Genomic DNA, 16,584 nt, shown 5'->3' with positions numbered 1-16,584 from the left:
GAATCATAGGAAACAAAAAATTATGGCAGAGGCTGAAGACAATGGCTTTGGTCTTCCCACTATTTATTTGGAGGGCCTTACTATTCATTGGACAAGCAGCATGATGAAGCAGATATTGTGGAGACAGAGGTGGTGTGAGTGAGAGCTGGGGTGTCATGCAGAACTGAAGGTGATTTTTCTAAGGATGTTGCAAAGGTACAAATAAGAAATAGAAGGAGGCCAAGTATAGATTCTTGGTGGACTTCAGAGGTAACAGTGCGAGTGCAGGAAAGAAGCAATGGCAGTAGACTCTCTGGCTGTGACTGTATAAATAAGAATCCTTAATAGGCAACATACCTTTATTTCTTCTATATTTGCTGTCTGAAGTTTGTCACGGAAATGCCTGTCTGTTTCCAACACATCAATTACTTCACGGAGGTAGCGATCATAATACAGCCCAGTGTCCTGCAAAAAAATGAAAATGTGCTACTGAATTCTGGCAAAGTAAATGGATTTTTTATCAGTTAAGAAGCCTACAGATAGGTGATTCTAGTGATGTCATGAGGCAGATTTTTAAAAACGCCTGTCTACCACACAGGCAGCCAAATACTGATAACTTACATGGTACCTTTTAAAATAAAATGCCTCAAACCGATCCACAAAGAGCCAAATTGAACATCAGGGAAGAATTAGTTAGGGGAGGTAACTGAAGGTATGATCAGAGAGACAGGTTTTCAGGAGACTTTGGAAAGTAGAGAACTTTACAATATGATAGAATGGTTTAGGGAGAAATTTCTAGAGCTCAGGCCTGCAATGACAGAAGGTCTGCACTCTAAGTAAACTCCCAGTGTATACAAAACCACAGCATAAAAACTTGTAATTTGGTATTAATTATCCAGTCAGTATTGTCAATAGGGTTTCAGGAAAGCAAATGGTGTACATATGAAATTTTCATGCCATATTCTTTGAACTATGGAAAAGCAAAAGGTCATTAAGGAGCGCGTGAGGAGATGGGCGACTATGCCAGAGTGAGACAGGAACAGCGTGAATAGCAAAATAGGCTCACACGGAAACTCGGTGCACAGGGGAAAGAGGTGTGGTATACACAGCAATTATTATAAGTCAGAAACAGGAGCAGCTGAGCAGAAATGGACCAAGGTGTAAACCTCACCTTCAGAGCTGAGGAAAACCCTGGGGGAACCATAAGCCTGCATAAGCCAGACAAGTTTTGCATCTGAACGGAGCCAAGGCCGAGTTCCTTCTGGGACATTTTGCAAGTGCTATTGGGGCTTTAAACTAACCCAGCAGGGGTGTGGGAACCAGGAGAGAATATTAGGTACACAAAATATTGGGAGAGACAGATAGCACTAGAATAGAGAATAGTAAGTTAATAGGCAGAGTTGGAGTAAATAAGGGAGAAAGTAATGAAGTCTAAATCAGGGTTATACTGCATGTATGAGTGCAGTATAATAAATAAGATTGGTGAGTTACAGGCACAGATTGCCTCGCGGAATTACGATGTTGTGGCGATAACAGAGACCTGGCTCAAGGAAGGGCAGAACTGGGTGTTAAATATTCCTGAGCACAAGGTGTTCAGGAAAGATGGGGCAGGAAGAAAAGAGTGTAATTACATTGCTCGGTGTAGTCCAAAGACCCCCCAACTAATGGAAATTATGTAGAGGAACAAATCTGCAGGGGAATTACAGACAGATGCAAACATTATAGAGTAGTTATAATGGGGGACTTTAATTACCTGAATATAGACTGGGACAGTGATACTGTAAAGGGCAGAGAGGGGCAAGGGTTCCTAGTGTGTGTTCAGGAGAATTTTCTACTGGAATATATGTCCAGTCCAACAAGAAAGGAAGCATTGCTAGACCTGGTTCCTGGAAATAAGGTGGGCCAAGTAGATCAAGTGCCAGTGGGGGAACATTTAGGAGACAGTGATCATTGTATCATAAGGTTAGGATGACAGTAGAAAAGGACAATGGGCAATCCAGAGTAAGAATAATTAACCGGGCGAGAGCCGACTTCAATGGGGCAAGAAGTGTAGCTGGGATAGACTGGAGCCAAAGGTTGGTGGGAAAAACTAGCTGAACAATGGGCTACCTTCAAAAGAAGAAATGGTTCGGGTACAGTCAAGGTATATTCTCGCAAAAGGGAAAGGTAGGGCAAAGAAATCCAAAGCTCCCGGGGTGTGAAAGGAGATAGAAATTAAGATAAAGAAGAAAAAGTGTGCTTATGACAGGTGTCAGGTAGAAAATACAATTTGAGAACCAAGCTGAATACAGAAAGGTCAGAGGAGAGATGAAGCAGCAAATAAGAGAAGCAAAGAGGGATTATGAGAAAAGTCTGGCAGCCAACAAAAAGGAGAATCCCAAAGTTCTCTTTGGCATATAAGTAGTAAAAGGGTGGTAAAAGGAGGAGTAGAGCTGATTAGGGACCAAAAAGAGGATTTACACTTGGAGACAGGGGGCATAGTTGAAGTGTCAAATTAATACTCAGCATCTGTCTTTACCATGAAAGCAGATGCTACCCAGGCCATGGTGAGAACATGAAACTCTGTCACTAGAAGGGTTCAAAATTGATAAGGAGGAAGTGTTGGATAAACTGTCAGTACTCAAAGCTGATAAGGCACCAGGACCGGATGAGATGCGTACAAGGATATTGAAGGAAATGAGTGTGGAAATTGCAGGGGCACTGGCCATAATGTTTTAGTCTTCCCTAGACTCAGGACAGGCACTAAGAGGACTGCAAAATTACCAAGATTATGCTCTTGTTCAAAAAAGGTTGTAAGGATAAGCCCGGCAATTACAGACCAGTCAGTTTAACTTCATTGGTGGGGAATCTTCTGGAAAAAATTATTCGGAAGAGAATTAATAGTCACATGGAAAAATGTGAGTTGGTTAGGAAGAGCCAGCATGGATTTAAGGGAAAATAGTGTTTAACTAACTTGAGGTAACAGAGAGGATTGGTGAGGGTAATATTGCTGATGTGGTGTTCATGGACTTCCAAAAGGCGTTCGACACGGTGCCACACAACAAACATGAGAGAGAAATTATAGTTCATGGAATAAAAGGGGAGTAGCAACGTGGATACAAAATTGGCTGAGTAATAAGAAACAGCAAGTAATAGTTAATGGATATTTTTCAGGCTGGAGGAAGGTTTGTAGTGGAGTTCCCCAGGGGCCAGTATTGGGACCCTTGCTTTTCCTGATATATATTAATGATCTAGATCTTGGAATGCAGTGGACAATTTCAAAGTTTGCGGATAATACAAAACTTGGAAGCATTGTAAACGGTGAGGACAGTGTAGAACTTCAAAAGGACATAGACAAGTTGGTGGAGTGGGCAGATGGATGGCAGATGAAGTTCAATGCAGAGAAACGTGAGGGGATTTATTTTGGTAGGAAGAATATGGAGAGACGATATAAAATAAGGAGGACAACCTTAAATGGTGTGCAGCAGCAGAGAGGCCTGGGAGTATATGTGCATAAGTCATTAAAGGTGGCAGGACAGGGAGAGCAGTGAATAAAACATACAATGTCCTAGGCTTTACTAACAGGTACATAGAGTACAAGAGCAAGGAGGTTATGCTGAATTTGTATAGAACACTAGTTAGACCTCAGCTGGAGTATTGTGTACAGTTCTGGGTGCCACACATTAGGAAGGATGTGAACGCATTGGAGAGAGTGCAGAAGAGGTTTACAGAAATAGTTCCAGAGATGAGAAACTTCAGTTATAAAAGATAGATTGGAGAAGTTGGGCTGTTCTCCTCAAAAAGGAGAAGGCTAAGAGGAGATTTGATAGATGTGTTCAAAATCATGAGGGGGTTGGACAGAGTAGATAGGGAGAAACTGTTCCTGCTTGTGAAAGGATCAAGAACAAGAGGGCACAGATTTAAAGTGATTTGCAAAAGAAGCAAATGCAATGTGAGGAAAAAAATTTTTTCATACAGCGCGTGGTTTGGGTCTGGAATGCACTGCCTGGAAGTGTGGTGGAGACAGGTTCAATCAAGGCATTCAAGAAGGCATTAGATGATTATTTAAATAGAAACAATGTACACGGTTACAGGGAAAAGGCAGGAGAATGGCACCGAGTCATAATGCTCAGAGAGCTGGTGCAGACATGATGGGCTGAATGGTCTCCATCTGCACCGTAACAATTCTGTGATTCAACCAGCAGTACATATATAGATTTGTTCTACCAAACATGGGTTGCACTTTAAGAAACCATTTTGAGCTGTGTAGGACTGGATGAAGTCTGGTGGTTACAGGTCTGTCATTTTAGTTATAGGAACAATTTGAGACGATTTATGAGGAATTCAACCCAAGAAACTTAAGTCAATGTACACTAAGTTAAGAATTAAGTGCAATTTTCCTTCAAGGGCATCAATACTTAGCACCACGTCAATGTTCCGCACCATTTTCAGATAATGAAGCATTCCATGTCCAAATGCAGCAAGACCTGGACAATATCCAGGCTTGGGCTGAGAAGTGGCAAGTAACAATCGCGTCATACAAGTACCAGGCAATGACCACCTACAACAAGAAAGAATCTAACCATCGTTCTTTGACACTCAATGGCATTATCATCGCCAAATCCCCCACAATCAACATCCTGGGGGTTACCATTGACCAGAAACTGAACTGGACTATCTACATAAATACTGTGGCTACAAGAGTAATCAGTGGCTAGGAATTCTGCAGTGAGTAACACACTTCCTGACTCGCCAAAGCCTGTCCACCATCTACAAGGCACAGGTCAGGAGTGTGATGGAATACTCTCCACTTGCCTGGATGAGTGCAGCTCCAACAATACTGAAGAAGTTTGACACCATCCAGGACAAAGCAGCCCACTTGATTGGCATCCCATCCACAAACATTCACTCCCTCCACCTCCACACTCAGTGGCAGCAGTGTGTACCATCTACAACATGCACTGCAGGAACTCACCAAGGCTCCTTAGATAGCATCTTCCAAACCAACAACCGCTGCCACCTAGAAGACATATGGGTGCACCGCCACCTGGAAGTTCCCCTCCATGCCACTCACCATCCTAACTTGGAAATATATAATCGTTCCTCCACTGTCGCTGGGTCAAACCCTGGAACTCCCTCCCTAAAGGACTGTGGGTGTACCTACACAACATGGACTACAGCGTTTCAAGAAGACAGCTCACCAACACCTTCTCAAGGGAAATTAGGGGTGGGTAATAAATACTGGCCTTGCCAATGATGCTGACATCCCAACAAATTGGCTCATATCAAAGGCACACTATTAGGCGCTAATTTAACATTATAATGAGGCACAATGACACCAATTCCTTCGGGTGGAGCTACATAGTAATCCACACTTTTTTTTAAAATAAAAATGCATATTAACATACACTTTTTCAAACCTTGGGAAAGCCTCACAAGAAGTGCTCGTGGTGTAACACATCCATTTGGCCTTGTGAGGCTAAACGGATTCATCACTGAGATTCCACAGGTGGACAGAAAATGAAATATTAATGAGGTCAGTCAATTCAACACAAATCATGGACTGGCCCTAAATCATAAGAATGTACAGAACCAGAAAGTACCATTCCATTCTATCTGTCCACTTTGGTTCTGCAGTAAAGCTTTACCAATAGAGACATTATGGCAACTCCAAGGAAAGGAAATTGAAGTGGCCTTTTCGGCAGCAAAGACATGATGCGAAGAAAGCAAATGTTCTACTTCCTAGCACTATCATATTTCTATCATAATTTTCTAATTTAAAAAAAAACCTGTTTTAGTCATGGCTGTGTGTGTAATATACTGGGAAAAGGAAGGACAAGATCAGACCCTTCAATTTGTAGAAAAATCTTCAATTTCTCTTGCTTAGATATTACACATAGCCCAATGGGGATCAAATGGAAACACACTAGCTGCTGGTCATGACTGAAGCAAAGGAAAAGCGCCAGTCTTTGTTGTCCCAGCAGATCATCGCAGTAGTTCTTCAGGACAATCTTCAGAAGCTTCATTAATGAACTTTCCTCTCTTAGAATATTAGGAGTAAGACATATTTACTGACAATTGCAGAATGTTCAGTTTGATTCACAGCTCCTCCAATAATTAAGGAACCCATGCCAGCCTACATCTGGATGACATTCAGATTTGGACTGACAAAACAGCATAAAATTTGCATCACATAATTGCCAAGCAATTACCAGCTCCAAGAAGAAAATGTCCAATAATCTCAAAATGGCCTTCAATAGTACCACCATAGCACAATGGCTCAGTTGGTGGCGCTCCTGAGCCAGAAGGCATAGGCGGATTCAAGTCCCACTCTAGGACGTGCTGGACAAGGAAGGAGCATTCAAAGCAGGTTGATAATCACCTGAAACATCTAACACTCCACATCATTTACCAAAGGAGAAAATAGTGTGAAGACAGGCACAATAACAACCCAGAGGACATAGGAAGAAACTACAGTGAGTACACCAGGGGGGGGAGACAACAGGGCAAATTTGGGAGTGGTAGAGATTACAGGGGGTTCAGAGAATGAGAAACTAAAAGATATGCGGGGCAGAAATTTGTCCTTGGCCAATTAAGGCCTGTCAAGCGTGAAGCATGAGCGGTAGCGCTGAGCACTGCCTGTGTAGAGTTGGGGGGGGAGGGGGGGTGCGAGCCAGCCGAGTGTGAATTTCGTGCATGACTGAGCACTGCATAATCTCCCTGAGGCACAGAGCTGCCTCAGGAAGATGAAGAGATATAAAGAAAATAAAAATGTAATGAAACATGTCCCCTCATGTGACAGAGTCACATGAGCAGGGACATGTTATTAATGAAAAATTAAAGTTTATATTTTATTTTTATTTGCTTTTGGAAACCTCATCCCGCTCATGGATGAGGTTTCCAAAAAAATGCAAAGGCCACTTGGCCTTTTTGCCTGCCCGCCAACCATTAGGTTGGAAAAATTTACATTAATTGATAACTTAATGGCCTTAACAGGCCTTTTAATTGTTGGCAGGTGTGCTGCCGGCTCTGGCGCACACCCGCCAACTGAACTATCGCGCAGCTACGCGTTGACGCTGGCACGCTCGACCAACGTCAACGTGCGTCATTTCATGCTCGAGCAGGTCAGGCACGCTCCCACCCAAGTGAAAATTTCTGCCCACGGTGCAGGTGAGGGGGGCGAATGGGCTACTCCTGCTCCTATTTCTAATGTCCTCACCATTAACATACTGACTGGAAGCAAAATGACCTAGTCGTATCAACACTGGCTGCAAGAGCATGGCAGGAGTTGATTATTCTACAATGATTGGCTTACCTCCTAACCTTTCAAATCCTCTCCACTATCTACATAGCTCAGCAAAGGGGAGGAATGATATGCTCATCACTTGCCTGTCTAGTTGCAGTAGTAACAATACTCAAGAAAGGAGGTCAAAGCAGTTTGTTTGAACAATGATCCTGCCATCGATCTTGATAAACACCCTCTCCATCACTGCTGTACCACGGTTGCAGTATCTATGATCTACAAGATATATTAAACAGCTAAACTAAATGGGAACCAAACGTCTTATGTAAACATATAAATAGCAAAATGGCAGCCCAAGGAAGGGTGGGGTCAATTAGGGGCAAAAAGATTTTTTTGTGGAGCCAGAAGGCAAGACTGATGTACAAAATCAGTACTTTTCATCTGTCTTCACTAAAGAAGAGAATGCTACCAATGTAGACACAGTGCTATTGAGTAAGATAAAAATAGATAATGAGGTGGTGCTTAAAAGGTTGGCAGTCTTCAAATCAAAATGTGACCCTGTTTGGATGCAATACATCCTAGGTTACTGAAAGAAACAAGGACATTGAAGAGCTCAAGTCACAATCGTCTCTGGATATGGGGACGGCGCTAGAGGACTGGAGGACTATAGATATAATATTAGATATTAAAATGCGGAGAGGGATATAAGCAGCAACCACAGTCCTGTCAACCCAATGTCAGTGGTGGGGAAACTTTTAGAGATAATAATCCAGGACAAAATTAATTGGCATTTGGAAAAGTATGGGCCATTAAATGAAATCAGTGTGGATTTGTTAAAGACGTAAAGTGTTTGAATAAATTGATCGTGATATTTGATAAAGTAGTAGTGAAGTAATGTTGTGTATATAGACATAAGACCATAAGACCAGAAGACATAGGAGCAGAAATTAGGCCATTCGGCCCATCGAGTCTGCTCCACCATTCAATCGTGGCTGATAAGTTTCTCAACCCCATTCTCCCGCCTTCTCCCCGTAACCTTTGATCCCCTTACCAATCAAGAACCTATCTATCTCCGTCTTAAATACACTCAATGACCTGGCCTCCATAGCCTTCTGTGGTAATGAATTCCATAGATTCATCACTCTCTGGCTAAAGAAGTTCCTCCTTATCTCTGTTCTAAAAGGTCTTTCCTTTACTCTGAGGCTGTGCCCTCGGGTCCTAGTCTCTCCTACTAATGGAAACATCTTCCCCACGTCCACTCTATCCAGGCCTTTCAGTATTCTGTAAGTTTCAATCAGATCCCCCCATATCCTTCTAAACTCCATCGAGTATAGACCCAGAGACCTCAAACGTTCCTCATATGTTAAGCCTTTCATTCCTGGGATCATTCTCGTGAACCTCCTCTGGACCCTCTCCAGGGCCAGCACATCCTTCCTGCGATACGGGGCCCAAAATTGCTCACAATATTCTAAATGTGGTCTGACCAGAGCCTTATAAAGCCTCAGCAGCACATCCCTGCTTTTATATTCTAGTCCTCTCGAAATAAATGCCAACATTGCATTTGCTTCCTAACTACCGACTCAACCTGCAAGTTAACCTTAAGAGAATCCTGGACTAGGTCTCCCAAGTCCCTTTGCACTCCAGATTTCTGAATTCTCTCCCCATTTAGAAAATAGTCTATGCCTCTATTCTTCCTACCAAAGTGCATGACCTCACACTTCCCCACGTTGTATTCCATCTGCCACTTCTTTGCCCATTCTCCTAACCTGTCCAAATCCTTCTGCAGCCTCCCCGCCTCCTCAATACTACCTGTCCCTCCACCTATCTTTGTATCATCTGCAAACTTATCCAGGATGCCCTCAGTTTCTTCATCTAGATCATTAATGTATAAAGTGAAAAGTTGTGGTCCCAACACTGACCCCTGTGGAACTCCACAAGTCACCGCCCGCCATCCTGAGAAGGACCTCCTTATCCCCACTCTCTGCCTCCTGCCAGACAGCCAATCTTCTATCCATGCTAGTACCTTGCCTCTAACACCATGGGCTCTTATCTTACTGAGCAGCCTCCTGTGTAGCACCTTGTCAAAGGCCTTCTGGAAGTCCAAGTGGATAACATCCATTGGCTCTCCTTTGTCTAACCTACTCGTTACCTCCTCAAAGAATTCTAACAGATTTGTCAGGCATGACCTCCCCTTGATGAAACCATGCTGACTTTGCCCGATTTTACCATGCACTGCCAAGTATTCTGAAATCTCATCCTTAATAATGAACTCTAAAATCTTACCAACGACCGAGGTCAGGCTAATTGGCCTGTAATTTCCCGTCTTTTGCCTTACTCCCTTCTTAAACAGGGGGGGTTACATTAGCGATTTTCCAGTCCTCTGGGACCCTCCCTGACTCCAGTGATTCCTGAAAGATCGCCACTAACGCCCCCACTATCTCTTCAGCTATCTCCTTCAGAACTCTGGGGTGTAATCCATCTGGTTCAGGTGATTTATCCACCTTCAGACCTTTTAGTTTTTCTAGCACCTTCTCCTTGGTAATGGCCACCATACTCACCTCTGCCCCCCGACTCTCTTGAACTTTGGGGATGTCACTCGTGTCTTCCACTGTGAAGACTGACGCAAAGTACCTATTCAGTTCCTCCGCCATTTCTTTGTTCCCCACTACTACTTCTCCAGCGTCATTTTCCAGCGGCCCAATGTCCACTTTTGCCTCTCTCTTACCCTTTATATATCTAAAAAAACTCTTGCAATCTTCTTTTATATTACTGGCTAGTTTACCCTCATATTTAATCTTCTCCCTCCTTATTTCTTTTTTAGTTGTCCTCTGTTGGTCTTTGTAGGCTTCCCAATCCCCTGGTTTCCCACTGTTCTTCGCCGCTGGAGAAGTAGTAGTGGGGAACAAAGAAATGGCGGAGGAACTGAATAGGTACTTTGCATCAGTTTTCACAGTGGAAGACACGAGTGACATCCCCAAAGTTCAAGAACAGGTGTTTGACAAAATACATCTACAATAATAGACTTGTTAGCAAAATTAAAGGATTAAAGAAACACAGGAAGCATCAACAGGAAGTTGGCTAAGGGGTGGAAAACAGTAGTAGTGAACAATTGTTTTTTATCTGGAAGAAAATATAAAGTGGTATTACACAGTGGGTAGTATCCCCACTGTTCCTTTTGATATATATATATTAATCGCCTGAACTTGGCTATACCAGATATAATTTCAAAGTTTGTAGATGACACAAAATTCAGAAATATATCCAGTAGAGTGGCAATTGAGTTGGATTGCCACTCTGCTCCTAGCTTCTTACCTTAAAATGAAGCCCCTCCTATCTCACCCGACCTTCTGGCTCAGGCCAGATGAGATCAGTGTAGCACAGTGGGTTCCCGCAGCTGACAGTCGAGGCCAGCTCAGTCGAAGGTAAGTCAGCCACATCCCGTTACTCATGGCACTAGCTGCCGTAAACTAGTTAAATTTAAAGGTCCAGCCATTTTGACAAGCCAGGGAGAAGTGTATAAGGTAGGTGGTTAGGATTTGGGGGTGGGGGTGGGGCCAGTCAGGTCAGGCCAAGTCTGACCTGTTTGAGGGAGGTGGGGGAGTATCATGGGGGTGCGGGTAGTATGGAGGGGTAGCAGGAGTCCTGTGGGGGTTAGTGGAGTAATGGTGGCAGTCTCGTGGAGGCTGGAGGGAGGGGATAGTGGGGCAGTGGGGGTAGGCCCATGGGGGTCAGGAGGGTAGTGGGAGTCCTGTGAGGGGCAGGGGGTGGGGGTCGGGATCAGTCAGTGCTATAGCTACCCAGAAACTAGAAGCGTTTTTAATTTTTCTATTTCTAGGCAACTATTGCTGTAACACAATTGAAACCTTCTAAAGTTTGCAATCTAAATCGCATCATTGGATCATTCCCAGTGCAGGACAATTGCCCAAAGGAAGTTTGAACTTCCCCAACAATTGACGTGCAATCTTTACCTGGGAGTTTGGGGGGGTGGTTCCCCACTGCATCGTTGGGTACCCCCCACCCCCACCCAACCCAACCCCCAAATACACTGCCCTGGAGCTCAGAAGTTACAGGCCATACTAAGTAATAATGAGGATAGTAATATACTTCAGAAGGTCATACACATACTGATAAAATTAGCAGACACACGGCTAATGAAATTTGACACAGAAACGTGAAGTGATACATTTCATTAGGAAGAATGAGGAGGAACAATATCAACTAAATAATATAATTTTAAAGGGAGTGTAGGAACAGAGAGATCTGGGGCTCTACAATCACAGATGGCAGGTAAGTTGAGCAAGCTTTTTAAAAAAAGGCATATGGAATTCTTCTCTTCATTAATAGAGAAATATAGAGTACAAAAGCAAGGAAGTTCTGCTAAATCTTTATAAAACACTGGCTATAGGCCTCAGCTGGAATAGTGTGTTTAATCTGGCCACTACACATTAAGGGTGTCAAGACCTTGGAAAGGATGCAGAGATTAACTAGAATGGTGCCAGGAATGAGGATCTTCAGTGATGTGGAGAGACTGGAGAAGCTGGGGTTGTTCTCCTTAGAGCAGGGAGGGAGAAGGGGAGATTTAATGGAGGTTTTTAAAATCATTAATGGTGCTGATAAGCTAAATAGGGAGAAACTGTTTCCAGTCGCAGAATGAACAGCAACCAAATGACTCAGAGTTAAGGTGAATGCCAATAGAACCAGAGGAGCTTTGATGAGATTTCTTTTTGTTGTGATCTGGATGCATGACCTGAAAGGGTGGTGCATTCAGCTTCATAGTAGCATTCATAAGGGAACTGGATAAATACTTGAAGGGAAAATAATTTACAGAGCTATGGGAAAATGGATAACTGTAACAAGGAGCTGGCACAGGCACAATGGACTGAATGGCCTTCTGCTGTGTTGTATCACGCTATGATTACTTCAACAATGACCATCATGATTGATCCATAGCTTCACCCCTCCCCATCTCTGTAATATCCTCCATCCCCATAACCCTCAGATATCTGCATTCATCTAATTCTGGCCTCTTGAGCATCCCAATTTAAAATCCCTCCATAGTTGATGGCTGTGCCTTCAATTGCCTGGGCCCCAAGCTCTGGAATTCCCTTCCTATACCTCTCCAACTCTCTATCTCACTTTACTCTCTAAAGGCACTCCTCAAAACCTACCTCTTTGACCGAGGTTTGGTCATCTGACCTAATATCTCCTTGTGCGGTTCGGTATAATGTTTTGTTTTATATTGCTCTTGTTAAGTGCCTCGACATGTTTTATTACAGTAAAGGCATCGTATAAATTGTGGTTGCTGAATATATATTCTGACAATCCCAACATAACGTTATTGTGGGAGCACCATCACTATAAGTACTGCAGGAGTTCAAGGTGGCCCACCAAAGTCTTACAGCAACTTAGTATGGACAATAACTGTAGCCTTGCTGGAATCTTGGGGGTTTTTTTTAAAGGCAGTGCTACACACTTTTAATAAAGTGTGTAGAAATCTCCAGATGGCCTATCAGCCATTTTCACTTTCTATTTTCTGCAATGCTGGTATACCTGCTGAACAGTTATGAGATCCTGGTCCAGAGATATTTCCATCTCACACTTACTTTGATTAAATAACGGTTAGGGAGACTCAATTACATTTCATTTACATTACTAAGTCATATTGGGGTGAATACAGGAAATACAGCAATATGGAATGAAGCTGGCAGTGAAATGCGACCCTCAACTGCCTCTGCCACCCCATCACTGGAGTTTTTAAAACTAGCACTTGCCAGCACTAAAGGGCATCAGAATCAAAATAAGATTTCTGAAGGTGGGAGTACAGATGTCAAAACTTCCTTCAATATATAATATTTAAATGCTATTACCCCATTTTTCTACTTTAAGGAACCACATAATACTGGAATGAACAAAGTATTGTGCAAAAATTAGCTGCGAGAGTAATTTAATAATGTATTTGTATGATGGCCTAAATTTTAAATTTTGCTGAAACAAGTTCTAGGACAAGAATACCAGGGAGCCTTAATATGACAAGCACTGTACTGTACATGATCAAAAAATGGATGCAGAGGGGATTGAATGCATGAAGACAGAATTCAGGTTTGAATCTTCTAACTCCAGAGCTCCTGATCCGAATCATGCTGTACTGAGTGGCATTAAATAGAGGCCAGCAATTTCTCAGATGGCAAGAACACAATAGTAAGATGCAGGAATCATTTCCATATAACCGCAAGTTTGGGCACAGGACTTCTTAAATGTCTTAACAGCACAATTTAATTTTCAGTTTCTCTGTAAAAAGATCCAACTTGTGCTGTTTAACTACTCAAGTCTCAACCATATAATAAACCTTCTTATGTGGTTCTCATTTTTCAGTTTATAGCTACATGCAATAACTAAATCCACAAAGTCCGTTAGATCCATTTCAACCACAAAGTAAATTCTGTTGACCTTATGCAACCAAGCACACCAATTTCCCCTCACCTCAAATTCAATAACCCTACAGTCAGCACTTCCTTTTATAACGATGCTGGCACCAATACAAACCACATCAGCAGAGGAAAGAGTCAACACTTGGCTTTATATGGGCTGAGCTTTAGGTGTTATATGAAATAAACAAAAGATTATTTCAAGTTAAACTCTTAGCCCAAAAAGTGCTTGTTCGCAGTGTTATAGGTTTAAGCATGATTACATAATGATTGTCTTGACTGCATCTGACCATTTGAATTAATGTTTGTACAGGGAGAAGGGAGGTCCACACAAGGAAAATGCCGTTTTGATCCCCTAAATCAGAGTTTTTGACTTTAACTTATCTTCCCAAGATGAAAACTATGGATCTCTTTGCTGCAGATGAAGAAAGGGTGAGCGAATTCATCCTTTAGGTCTCTCCTGGTTTGGTTTTACAGAGCCCCTAGCAGCTAGCCAAACATACCACTGGGTAATGAACTGGATACAAAACTGTCTGTTCACAAGACAGAAGGTAATAATACATACAGGTCACATTTTAATTTTTAACAGTTTCTTTTTGTGGGAAGTCCTGTTATGGTCACTATTAGTGTTCAGTCTCTTGTTTGCTGATTAATACTTCAGGCTCTGCCAATGGCTGAAATAGCAGGTATACTACCCTGACAGTAGAGCTGTGGAAGACAGGAGGTTACAGCTGCAATCCCTGATCTCTGCTGAAATGGCTGATGTCAGTCGGAGGTAACATTCCCTCTTTTTTTTTTTGGAGTGTGCAGGCAATTTATTTAAGTGCATGGCCCTTTTAAATTATTTTGTACAGCTGCGCAAGCGTGGCAATTTAAAGAAGCTGATTTGTGTGTGGCCGGCGCAGGAACTTTCAGAGCGCTGTGCAGCTTAGGGAACATTTCCCAGAGATGCAGTTGGGATCCACAGTTAACGTAAGCAAAATATCAGCAATAGCCTCCACTCGTCATCACTTAATTCCAGAACTCCTGTTGAAAAATGCAAGTGGATAAACTTCAGGTGATACAAACATATGAATTAGGAGCAGGAGTAGGCCACTCAGCTCCTCGAGCCTGCTCCGCCATTCAATAAGATCATGGCTGATCTGATTGTAACCTCAACCCCACATTCCTGCCTACCCCCGATAACCTTTAATCCCCTTGATAATCAAGAATGTCTCGCTCTGCCTTAAAAATATTCAAAGGCTTTGCTTCCACTGCCTTTTGAGGAAGAGAGTTCCAAACATTCACAACTCTCAGAAAAAATTTCTCCTCATCTCTGTCTTAAATGAGTGACCCCTTATTTTTAAACAATAACCCCTAGTTCTAGATTCTCCCACAAGAGGAAACATCCTCTCCACATCTAACCTGTCAAGACCTCTCAGGATCTTATGTTTCAATTAAGTTGTCTCTTACTCTTCTAAATTCGAGTTACAGGATACAAGCCTAACCTGTCCAACCTTTCCTCATAAGACAACCCGCCCAGGTGATGACAGTATTAGGTTTGGTTGTGAGCATAGTTCCTTTTATTTGTTCTTGGAATGTGGATAATGCTGGCAAAGCCACATTCACTGCCCATCCTTAGCTTCTCCAAGAAGGTAGTGGTAAGCTGTCTTGAACTGCTGCAGTGCTTGTGCCAGTAACAGTGAGAGCGAATATAAAGTTGTGGCAAGGGCAACAATCAAGCAGACTGCTGTGTCCTGGATGGTTTTAAGCTGTATTAATGGTGGAGTTGCACCATCTAGGTATCCTGTCTTGATTCTTGTAGATGGTAAACAAGCCAGCTGATATCTAATAATTTACTTTTTGTGTTTAATGTTTATGCTTCTTTGTAAAGGGAGATAGGATTAACTGTCATGTGGAAAGGCATGGACTAGTCAGGGATGGTCAGCATGGATTTGTTAAAGAAAGATCTTGCCTCACAAATTTGATTGAATTCTTTGAGGAAGTGACAAGAAGGGCTGATGAAGGTAGTGCAGTGGAAGTTGTGTACATGGATTTTAGCAAGGCATTTGACAAGGTCCCACATGGCAGATTGGTCAGGAAAGTAAAAGCCCATGGGATTCAGGGTAATGTGGTAAACTGGATAAAAGGTTGGCTTTGTAACAAGAAACAAAGGGTAATGGTCGATGGATGCCCTTGCGAATGGAAAGTTGTCTCAAGTGGTGTTCCACAGGGCTCGGTGTTGGGACCCTTGCTGTTTGTGTTATATATTAACGATTTGGACACGAACGTGGGGGCACCATTGGGAAACTTGCAGATGACACAAAGATTGGCCGAGTAGAGGATAGCATAGAGGATAGCCATAATCTCCAAAACGATATAGATGGGTTGGTGCAGTGGGCGGTAAAGTGGCAGATGGATTTTAACATAGAGAAATGTGAGGTCATACATTTAGGGAGGTCAAACAGGTATAGGGATTACACAATAAATGGAAATATACTAAGAGGGATAGATGAAGTGAGAGATCTTGGCATACAAGTACACAGGTCCCTGAAGGCAGCAGTTCAAGTAGACAAGGTTGTAAAAAAGGCATATGGAATGCCCTCCTTCATTGGCAGAGGTATAGAATATAAAAGGATATAATGTTGGAATTGTATAAAACACTGGTGAGGCCACATGTGTGCAGTTCTGGGCACCTCATTACAGGAAGGACGTAGTAGCTCTGGAGAGAGTGCAGAGGAGGCTTACAAGAATGTTGCCAGGGTTAGAAAAGTGTAGCTACGAGGAGAGATTGGATAGGTTGGGGTTATTTTCCTTAGAACAAAGAAGGCTGACTTGACTGAGGTGTACAAAATTATGAGGGGAACAGAAAGAGTGGACAGGTTAAATTGCTTCCCTTGCTGAAGAATTCTAGAACCAGGGGACATAGATTCAAGATAAGTGGCAGAAGGTGTAGGGGGGGACATGAGGAAGAACTTT

At 42.7% G+C, this 16,584-nt stretch overlaps 1 protein-coding gene across 4 annotated transcripts in view; it reads right to left on the bottom strand.

Annotated features, from left to right (window-relative positions):
- LOC144684891 (nucleobindin-2-like) overlaps window positions 1-16,584 on the bottom strand; it is a 73,797-nt gene that overhangs the window by 27,726 nt on the left and 29,487 nt on the right. For all 4 annotated transcript variants that reach the window (XM_078549285.1, XM_078549287.1, XM_078549283.1 and 1 more), the window contains exon 3: window positions 337-444. In XM_078549285.1, coding sequence (XP_078405411.1) covers window positions 337-444 — 108 coding nt within the window. The remainder of the gene's footprint in view (window positions 1-336; window positions 445-16,584) is intronic.

This window comes from Cetorhinus maximus, chromosome 9 (assembly GCF_964194155.1).
Source record: "Cetorhinus maximus chromosome 9, sCetMax3.hap1.1, whole genome shotgun sequence".
Taxonomy (NCBI): domain Eukaryota; kingdom Metazoa; phylum Chordata; class Chondrichthyes; order Lamniformes; family Cetorhinidae; genus Cetorhinus; species Cetorhinus maximus.
This window is presented reverse-complemented; position numbering and strand designations above follow the sequence as displayed.